Raw genomic sequence first — 10,718 nt, 5'->3', positions numbered from 1 at the left:
AAGACTAATATAGTCAGAGGCCCTACACTCATTCAAACAGTGGAGTTATGTATTTAGATCCTCAGTTGCAGAGAAACACTGCCTGGGAGACAAAGAAAAGGGATAGAACTAAACAACTTGCAGACACACATAATCCAGAAGCTCTGCTGTAGTGAACATATTATCCTGCAGATATGAGAATTAGCCCACAGCATTATGAATGAACGTGGGCAAAATCTTCAACACAAAGGCTACATTTTAAGCTGCTTCCTTCTTCAGTGTGTCTTTTAATGAGCCTCCATTCTCTTTGGCTGCAGAAATAACTCAAGCTGAGACCAAAGCCATTCATAAAAATTGCCCATATACTCAGGGAGGTGGCAAGTAGGCCCAAAATTTAAAATCCAAACATTAGAAGAAATAACACTCCGATTTGCTTTATGATCTTCTAGTGTTCAGTTCATGACTCACACAGAAGTTTAGTCGAAAGGGCCCTCTATATCTAATTTATCTTCCAAGTATCTGTGCTTGCACTGGTCTAATTACAGGCTCTGCTCTGCATCCTCAGTCTATAATGAGGTGGACCAGAGCCAGACCTATATCATGACCCCACGTCTGGATTTCTCATGGAGTCTCGCTGTCTCTATCTCGTGGTTTGCTCCAGTATTGCAGTAGCCAGTTTACTCCATCGTTTTCGTTTGAAAAGATTTAATTTCCCTTGTCCCAAATACCCTATCTACTCATGCCGATAAAAAAAAACAAAAAAAACATAGGCGCTCTGAGAGATTGTGCAGAATGTTTCAGCTTGTGCTCAGCGTTATATATATATGCGCTGTAATGATATTGTGGCGTAAATATCCTGCTGAAATACAGGCTGAAATACTTTGTGCCTTACACTATGTACACAGTCCGGTGAGATCCACTTTTTACAGTGAATCAGTGCGCAGCGGGGACGCGTGCAGCAGGGAGGCTGTCAGTCCTCACCATCCCTCCTATTGGCTGCAGCGGGATGCTGGGTGTCTCTCCTGTTTTCTTAATCCTCAGTTGCAAGTGGAGCTCACGGAGCTTTGCAATGGAGCGAGAGAGGGGACCTTCACCTGTAGATATTTGAAATTATCCTGTATTCAGGCAGTGCAACCAGAAAAGAAACCTCACGGCACTTTTGAAGTAAATGCTCGTCGCTTCGGATTTTGCGTCGCTGCACAGTTACTGGAAATAACTTCATTGATCCAGGTTTGTTTGCGGGCGTCTGTCGCCCTTTGCTCTGGTTTAACGGGATACTGCAGGCTGTATGGAGGGATGTCGGCATGGCTTGCACCAGGAGAACCAAAACTTTGGTGTCCACATGCGTGATCCTGAGCGGCATGACCAACATCGTTTGCCTGCTCTATGTCGGATGGGTTACTAACTACATCGCCAACATTTACATCAAGGTCCCGATGCCTCTACCTGAGAGAAAGTTTGAAGGTGACAAAAGAGGTGACACAATCCGGATCATGGAGAGACTGGATCGGCTGGAGAATGTGGTGAACCAGCACATACAAGGTAAAGCCTCTATAAACTGAACATACAGCAGGAAGAAAACTACACTCCTGCATTACTTTACATAGAGCTATCCGTGCTTCACCGTGAGGAGGAAGTTACAGTGGGTTAAGGTGTGTTTGCATGGTGCAGTTTTGTGTTCTCGAGCTCCCTTTTGTTTGGAAATGGATGCAGCAGGAACTTCTTTTGTATCTTTGAGCTTGTGTATTTGGAGGGTGTAATAAAGGACAAAGCACTAAGAAAAACTGCACGTCCTCGGGGGATTAGTACAGTGAGGCTGTAACCTATTTGAGGATTGAACTACATATAGAAGCAAAATATTTAACTGTACCCAGAAATATAAAAAAATCTAATGGTATTTCTCCTTCCACAAACAGATACTTTTCATTAAGGCTTATTCCACTGATTTAGACAGTGAATGGATCTGATGTTTCATTCATTAACATACATGCTTGTGCCTTTGTGAAGGTTTAATCCTGTTTTTTAGAAAGGTGCACAACACGAGCTTGACTTTATTCACCTCAAAATGAAGAAATAGAATCCCTCAATTCTGAGAGGCAAAATCTAATAAATTATTTATTACTGGCAGTAGATAAAAATGGCATTAAATCACAGTTTTTAGATTTTTAGATGTCATTATGTGCTTGAAAAAGAGATCACTTCCGTCCTGATCTATTCCGTTTGGTTACCTCATGCGAATAAGCCGGGTTTAGAAATGAAACTGTAAAAACTACTCCCCTGTTGCCTAAACATCATTTGACTTGAACTCATCCTTTTAGGAATGTCAGGAATCCCCTGTTTTTTTGCTCAGATTTCTTGCTTGTGCAGTTACTCCGCGTCTGTTTCTCTGAGTGCTATTCTTGTCATCACACATCACATGGGGGCTCATTTTGGGCAGGTCCCAATTTGAAATGGCCCAGAGCTGGCGCAGACGTGAAATGCAGACAGAAATCTGCTCATGCTTCTTTGAGCAATAAGGCTCTGTGCTAAGCTCGGGTAAACATTCCTCCTGGGGGCAGGTCTCTATTTCAGCTTGGCACCCATAGGCATCTGCAGGGTGGAGCTTTGTTGAGGTGCCCCCAGTGACTTACCTCCAGAGTACATGTTTCAGCTGCTTCTGTTACACAGTCAGAATAGATCACTTCATGCTAGATTGGAACCAACTTAAGATTTTCCTCTTTCGCAAGACTTCATTTAAAACTGAACAATCCAGGATCTCAAGAATACAGTGATTTATTTTAGGATACTTATCAACACCATCTTCAACAGTATTTGTATTTTTTTTTTTGTGCCAGGTTTGAGGTACACTTTGACATTTTGTGATTAATGTTTATTCTTGCATGAAGTTAAATGAAAAGACAGAAAACCTTCTAGTAGAGTGAAAACTGGAAAATTACTCACCTTTAAAAAGTCAGTCTCCAGTATCTGTTAGGCTGATTCATTAACACATCATATCTCCGATGTTACTGCACTTGGGCCAAGAAATAGTCCCACACGAACCCTCCATAAACCTCAGCTTATGTTTTTTTAATATATATATATATATATATCTTTTGGCTTGCTCACAGTTGTTCTTTACCTTTTGGGCAGAGTCTTTTCTTACAGCATTAACGTAGATATGTATTTGGCATGAATCTTCTCATTTAAATCACTGCCAGGAAGCTTTTTATAGTACGTTGTCTTTTAATGCTACTTTTAAAACTAGGGCAGTCATCGTGTAATTAGTTTTAAAAACGTCATGCATACCAAACCTTTTTCTCTTTTTCTCCATTCATTGCCTCACAGGCTCAGTCAGCCAGCACCGTTCTTGGCTTCTTTGGGTGTTTGTATTCTTTTGAGTTTGTGAACCTGTTTCCAGGCCCCTGACGTACATACGCTGCAGTGACATGACAGAGATCACGTTAATAGCTACAGAGTGTCTGAGTGCTCATCATATTCAGAGTTTGAGAGCGTAGCACTGTTTGTGTTAATAGAGACGGTTTGGGGGAATGCTGGAGGAGACGGTGGATAACGTACCGTATCAGTGCACATTTGAGACAATAAAAACTGTTACAACAAAATGACCTGTCACTATAAGTGCAAGCCGTGTTGTCTGGAATTTCCTGATAATTGCTTTGAATGGATCTGCTCTAAACGTGGACCCATAATTTGAGGCTGTAAGTGGCCAACAGTGTTCTCAGTCAGTGAAGAGCCGGAGAGTCATTAGTGAACACGGTTGGCATCTCTAAAAATACATTTTCTGTCTTTATCATGATATGAATCGAGTGCGGAAATGGTATATTCTGACTCTTGCATTTCAGTTGAGTACCATGGCTTGTACACTTAGAGAGTCCTTGTACAGTATTCACACAGCCACAGCCTAAATGTGCATCAGCTTTAGAGCACTGGTGGTCATCGTGAGCTCCCACACCACCGAGCCTTGCTGCATGTGAGAATGAAACTGCAGTTGACTCACTGCAGACAGTCATGAGAGATGTCTCTGGTGTCGGCTTCACACCCAGGGATGAGACAGAAATATTCCACCAATGTAACTATGTGCTGACGTTAAGTGGCCTGTTACTAGGAGAAAGCAACATGGCAACAGCAGGTAAATAGGCTGAACCCTTTCTTTATTAAGTACAAGCCAACCGGGGAGAATTTATTGGATAGCTGGACTGAGCAGGTTCTCACATGCCCACCATGAGGGCTGTTTGCTGCACTCCATGCTTTATACAACCAGAATCCAAAATATGGGAAGAATCTTGCAGCTGCATGATATTGGGCATGTTTTCAGAACGCCTGGTTGGGTTTTAACTCACATTATTTTATGAGCCTGTTACAGCACGTTAAGCACTTTCAATTGCTTTAACAATATATCAAAATGCTAAATGTCATTTTGGTTGCCTTTAAACATTCTCTTCTTCCTCATCTTGTTTTCTTGTATTGTGTCTATTTATTGATCTGATCTATATAACAATCAGATTAATTAAATGGACTATGTGGATTAAATAAATCAGATAAATCATGTTAATTACTGAGTTTTATGGTTGCTGGTAGGTGGTCTTTTTTCTACTCAACAAGGAAACTGTAAGCTTTCTTGTTGGGTATAAAAAAGCCCACCTACCAGCAACCATAAACCTCAGTAATTAACATGATTTCAGTTAGCAACAAGAAAGCTTACTGTTTCCTTGTTGCTAACTGGATGCTGTCTGCAGCTTCATACACAACTTTCCTTGTCACATATGACAAGAAAAAGTCAAATACGTAGTTCATTAAAGAAGATTAAACCATAAAATGTGTTCATATATTCATCAACTAATTCTTGCAGCTGTATGAATTGAATACTGTTGATGTATCAGTTTGTGTAAAAATAAAACAAATTCCTTGCCAAGACGTGCCGTTTTTTTTCAAAGTCGTATTTTATTTGGATGCTCATAAAAAGGCTGCTTGTTTCATAGACGTGTTTGACCTCTCGGGATGTGTGGTCTGGCTGAGTGGCTATAAAGCCTGTGACAGTTATTAACACAGTGCTGATTTTGCTACAAATGATCGTGACAATTCCCATGACGGCTTCAGGCGAATCCACCCGTCAAGTCAATTTAGAAATTCGGTAAATCAGCATTTCCGTTGATGCTCAGAGGACGGCCATGTGGGTATTTATCTGATGTGATTTTCCAGAGTGACAATGAGCACAGTGTTGGAATACATGAGTGAGGGTGAAGGCTGAGGGAGAGCTTGTTCGTGGACATGGATGTTTGCAGGTGGGTGTGTGCATGCTTGTGCAAGCTATGGTATGCAGCTCTGGGAAGTACAAGTTACACTCGCACATACTTTCAGATCCTCAAACCTGTGGGAGGAAAAAGAGTCAAAAGATGCTTTCAAATATTTTCAGCACAAGGCAGCTTTGTTCTTAAAGTCAGACCAAGGTATATTCACTATGTACTGACTCAAATGTCTCCACTGCTGCAAAAATGTAAAGATCTCTGTTTTCATTTCCAGAGCCCTGATTACATCCAGTGATGATTGGACTGTTTTTAATTTGTCATGTAGCGTCTTCTGAGACAGATTTTCATTTGGAAACAGAGAGCTCATTACCTCAGCAGGTAGGAGACTAGTGCAACAAACCACAGAAATACTGCTGCCATTGTGAAAATAGGATAAAATGCAGCTTCTTTCTTACTAGTGCAACATGGTGTTAAACATATTTATATATCATGATGATTATTGGGTCTTCAAATGTAAAAGCTTATGAAAGCCTTGCAGTGTTTGTGCTGGAGGGGATGTTGACCAAAACAGAAATGGTAACTAAGGAGTACTCTCTTTTATGCTGGGCTCAAACTACAGGAGCTCTGTGTGGATTTAGTCCCAAATTAACCCCTCCTGACAATTGGAGCCATGGCTAATTATGGTAAATTAGGGTTGGGTGGTGGCCACTAATGATCAGCATGGAATGAGCTTCTGCTGGATGGAGAGAAAATGCAGCGTCTGAAGTGACAGGATGAATTTGAACCAGCAAGGATGCATGATGATCTGAAAATGCAAAAATATCTTATGATGAAAAGTATGTTCGACCTTTATGTATTATGGATAATAATATACATTTAGCCATATATCAACCAAACTTAAAAACAAGTTCAGAAAATACACAGTGTATTTGTTTAATTTCAAAGGATACTTTGCAAGAAAATCTCAATATTGCTTCAGGCAATGTTCTCAAGGGCTCAAAAAATAAAACTGCAACAGGCATTTTTGATCAGATACAGACTGTGGACATTTACATTTGAAGGTTAAACAATGCCAAACATCGTTGATGCCCCCGTTAAAGCGACGTTTTCACTGCGGGTTTTACGAAACGTGTTAGTATCCTGGGGATTTACAATTCACAGCATGTACTCCAACGCATGGCCAAACATTTATGTATGTCAAGAATTGACACCTGTTGCAGGCCCTCCTTTATTTACCCATGTGTGTTAATACGCTAGTGTAAGAGCACTATCCTTCTGTTTCTGACGTGCATTGTAACCTGATATGTATTACTTATTATGTTGACGTGACGTCATTTGACAGCATAGTGCACTGGGTGTAATGCTTTTGTCAGCAAGCTAACATTTTTATGGCTAACGTGTTTACCAATTCAAAGTGCATGTTGGCTGAATATACTTGTAATAGCCCAAGCCCTTGAAGATTTTTATGAAGTGAACATTGTAAAGTGATGCTCAGAGCTCAATATCTGCTGAAATAGAGCAAAGAATACTTTGATGTATGACTTTACCTTACTGCACAGACCTTCATACTTAACATAACAAAAGTAATGTAACTGTGACTAGGAGCATGTTGCTGTGGCTTTATTACACGTCTGATTCATCTGTCAGCACAATCGGTTTGCAGCCTGCAGGCAGGGATCCTGAGAGAAAAAGTGTGTGGTACGAGGAGTGGGAACGAAAAATGGCAGAATATTCTAATATTCCAATAAAACGACTTGTTATTGAAATACACGGGTATGACTCTACTGGGGAATGTTTGGTAATCAAAATATAATTTTTTTAATCCAGAGAGCTAAATCATCATGAAGGGATGAAAGTAACAGCCATTGACAAGGGCATATATGCAAAGTTTGTCCCTGGACAATTTATAAAGGATGGATCAGTTGGTTAGTCCACATGTCTTGGGTGTAAATTTTCCCCCCGCTGATCTTTTTGAACTCATAGCAAATATATGAAAGCAACTCCTGCTTAGCTGTGACTGCCTGAGATTTACATTGTTGCCCAACCTGACAATAAGCCATTAATCTCTGCGCATTGATATACAGCTGCATTAAAGCTACAATGTAGAATATTTGTCTCCTCCTTCTGACAGTGAGAGTAATTACACAAACAAAAAACAAAGTCCTGATGCTTCCAAGTGATACCATGCCGACACCAAGGGTAATCCGTATTTGTCCTCGCCATTGATCTTTCTTCTTTTTAGAAAGAGTTTCTTCCTCTAAAGGCTGAGTTTCTATTTTATCAGGACGTTTCCTGGATTCTAAATTATTCCATCTGACCAGAGATGGAAAATTCATACAACCTTAATTGCATTCATAACTCTTGTGTTTTTGCTATAGGCACCTAGTTTCTACTCTGCCTCCATCATTCCAGTTGCTCTGACAAACAATCCTATGTGGTTGATGTAAAATGCATCGCTACCAATGCACCAGTCCAGGAATGTCACAACAGAAACCAAGTTTAAAACTCCAGTACGCTGTGAAATACAGAGGAATTTACCTGCTGCTGACAGTCTTAACACTATTGTGTGAACTTGTTTTGCAAGGGCTAGAATGTAGCATACGCTCATTTAGATGTGAAGGTCTGGCACTATAATTTTAAATGTTTTTTGAGCAGCATGCAAGAGGAAGTATCTCAAACAAACTCACAGGAACATAATATTTCTGATATACCTAGTACTGTTTCACTGACATCTTATAGCCAATACAGAGGAGAAACGTGAGCATCCCATTAAGCCGTCTTCCTTTCTGTTTGGCAGAGAAAGATATTTGGATTATTACAACACTCAATACTCTCTGGACTTAACCATATGATGTGCAATATCAAAGGCATTCAAATGTATCCATAAGACATGTACAGTGAGGACAGTTCAGAGTCACAAAGATTTATATATATATATATATATATATATATATATATATATATATATATATATATATATATGAGACGGTTAGGCTGCCTGGCAATGCTTTGATGAGGCTTGCACTTTTATGGCTTAAAAAGATAAATCAGCAACTGTACAACAATTGTAATTGCTTGTCACAGTTAGTATCTCTGAATCCTCTGTAACAACGTTACACCTCCATGCTGCAAAATCACTGCATTCCATTAAAGGCAACAGCAACAAAGAACAAATTGAAATATTTTGTTGCTGCATACTTACAAGACTTGTGAGCAGCCTTTTTTTTATCACTCCTCTGCATCTCTTCATAATTAATGGCACTAAGTGAGGAAGTACGCTTCATTCAGGCACACCCATACCATCATGCACAAAATGTTCATCTGTATGAACAAGTCGTTTTCTCGTGCAGAAGTGCACTGTTGTGTCTCTTCTGATTCCGTGATCTAATCCGTTAGCTCACATTTTCCAATCCATTCAGTCGATTCCATGATTTTGCTAGAAGAGTGAATGTGCATAGTTTAGGGGAAGTGTGATGAAGCACAGAAAAAGCACAAAAGCAGCAAAAATGTTCTCAATTAATGGTGTCTAATCTAATTTGCACAGAAAGTGAGGCAGATTGTGAAGAAATGGTGTCCTGTGAAGCTGCTGATGGAGCATCCAGTGTCTGCCTGGCTGTTTGTGCTCACCCTCCATTACCCAGCTGCCATTTGTTCGGATAAGCCTTTATGAACCATGTGGCCCTGCATACAGGGTGCGGCCTGCATGGCAAATGTATAATGTCGTGTTTATGTGTGCAGTCAGCACACAAACCCAATCTGCTCACACTTCCACTAAAATACAATAACATTTGATTAATTTCACTTTTAAATGCAACTAGCGCCAGCATTAGATTGAAGCTGCATTGTTTCCACTTAGCAGATATTTTGTCTGCATGACGATGAAATTCAGTTGTCAGTATTCGATTTGCCTTTATTGGGTCAGCTGTTGCTGATGTTACGCTATGGGGAAAGAGGAGATGGATTACAGAGTGAGCCTCGACAAGACAGAAATGAATTACTGTAGCCTCAAAGCGGGATTTATCATAGCTAACTATAATTGAGATCTTCCATCAAAATATGCTGTCCCAACGCTCACTCACCATTAATCCATCAGACAAAACCAGAACTGGAGTTGTCTGCCACAAAGTTGCACTGATAAAATCCAGAGAACAAACAGATGAAGCAATTAAAACGATCATGTGAACTTTTACATTTTTCTCTTTCATTTATTCCTTAATTTTCAAAGCACAAATCCGTCCTTGAACGCACCACGCAAATGTTCATCTGTGCAGCTTGTTACACGTAAGCTGTGTTCACTCAGGACAAGACTTACTTTGGGTCCTCCTGTGATTTTTAATAATCAGCCTGTGGAAATCTGCAGCACTGGTAATCTAAAAAAAAGCTCTGTTTAGATTGGATTTAGTCCTCGGTCATAATACCACACATACTAAACTGTGATTTAAAGCCCATCTAGAGTGCATGACGCTTCATTATTTCTTGCACTACCCCACTTATATTAACAATTCCATGTACGAATGAAAATAATTTGAAAATCAATGTTGAAAGCTTAATGGAAATATGGCATCTATATTTCATAATCTTTCATTCTCCTTATTAGTCCACAGAGATCTCATGTTTACTGTCAGAGTTTATTCAGTCCTGTCCCTTTTGCCTTTTGCCTTTTCCATATTCTGTCCTGTTGTTTCAGTTCCAACCACTCCATCTGCTCTAGCTTTAACCTCATGGCTTTTCACCTATCCTAATCATCTGTTCACCTGTTCCATCAGTAGCTATATAGTGTATATACCATATGCTGGTCCTCTTCCACTTCCCCCCTGCTAGGTTTTCTCTTATGTGCATTATCAGCTCTCAGGCTTTTTTTTTTTTATCTGTCTTTGGCACCCTTCCATTTTGTCTAGTTTTTGCCTTTGACCGCCTGATATTTTTACCTGCCTGCTGACTTAAGCTCTCGCCAATCCCCATACCTGCCGCTGCATGCGTTACCTTTAATAAATCCTAACTGTTTGAACCTCTGCGTCCCGAGCTGCAACAGTTTATCTGTGATTTTCGTGGAAACATGATTGTTTCCCTCGAGTTATTGATATTATATTCCCTGGCATTGACACTCCGAATATTTCTTTTTGCAAGCTGAAAATAACACATAAAACCAGGTGGATGGAAACGCCCTTAGTGTGTCAGCCAAGTGAGTCTCTTCCCCGCCGAAGGCTTGCTTTTCCTAAAAAGGTTTCCATGTAAATTAGCTCTACAGTAATTACTTGAAACTTAGTAAATCCAGTCACATTCTTCCCTCTTTCCAGTATTTGAACAGTCACTAATCAAAATGCAGATGCAAGAAAGATAGAAGGCTTTTCACTGCTGACAGGTTGATCAGTGACGAACTGTGTCAATTTGCCACGAAGAAGACGCTCAGTAAATCTTGTCATTAAACACATGAGATCCCCAGCTAATTTATCAGAGTCTGATTTAGGCTTAATGCAGATATACTGTATAATCAGT

At 40.0% G+C, this 10,718-nt stretch overlaps 1 protein-coding gene across 1 annotated transcript in view; it reads left to right on the top strand.

The window, feature by feature from the left end:
• The first annotated feature begins 1,073 nt into the window (after window positions 1-1,073).
• galnt18b (UDP-N-acetyl-alpha-D-galactosamine:polypeptide N-acetylgalactosaminyltransferase 18b) overlaps window positions 1,074-10,718 on the top strand; it is a 75,408-nt gene continuing 65,763 nt past the window's right edge. The window contains exon 1 of the mRNA XM_084540832.1: window positions 1,074-1,521. Coding sequence (XP_084396958.1) covers window positions 1,284-1,521 — 238 coding nt within the window. The 5' untranslated portion in view covers window positions 1,074-1,283. The remainder of the gene's footprint in view (window positions 1,522-10,718) is intronic.

This window comes from Chelon labrosus (genome assembly GCF_963514085.1).
Source record: "Chelon labrosus genome assembly, chromosome: 3".
Lineage (NCBI taxonomy): Eukaryota > Metazoa > Chordata > Actinopteri > Mugiliformes > Mugilidae > Chelon > Chelon labrosus.
This window is presented reverse-complemented; position numbering and strand designations above follow the sequence as displayed.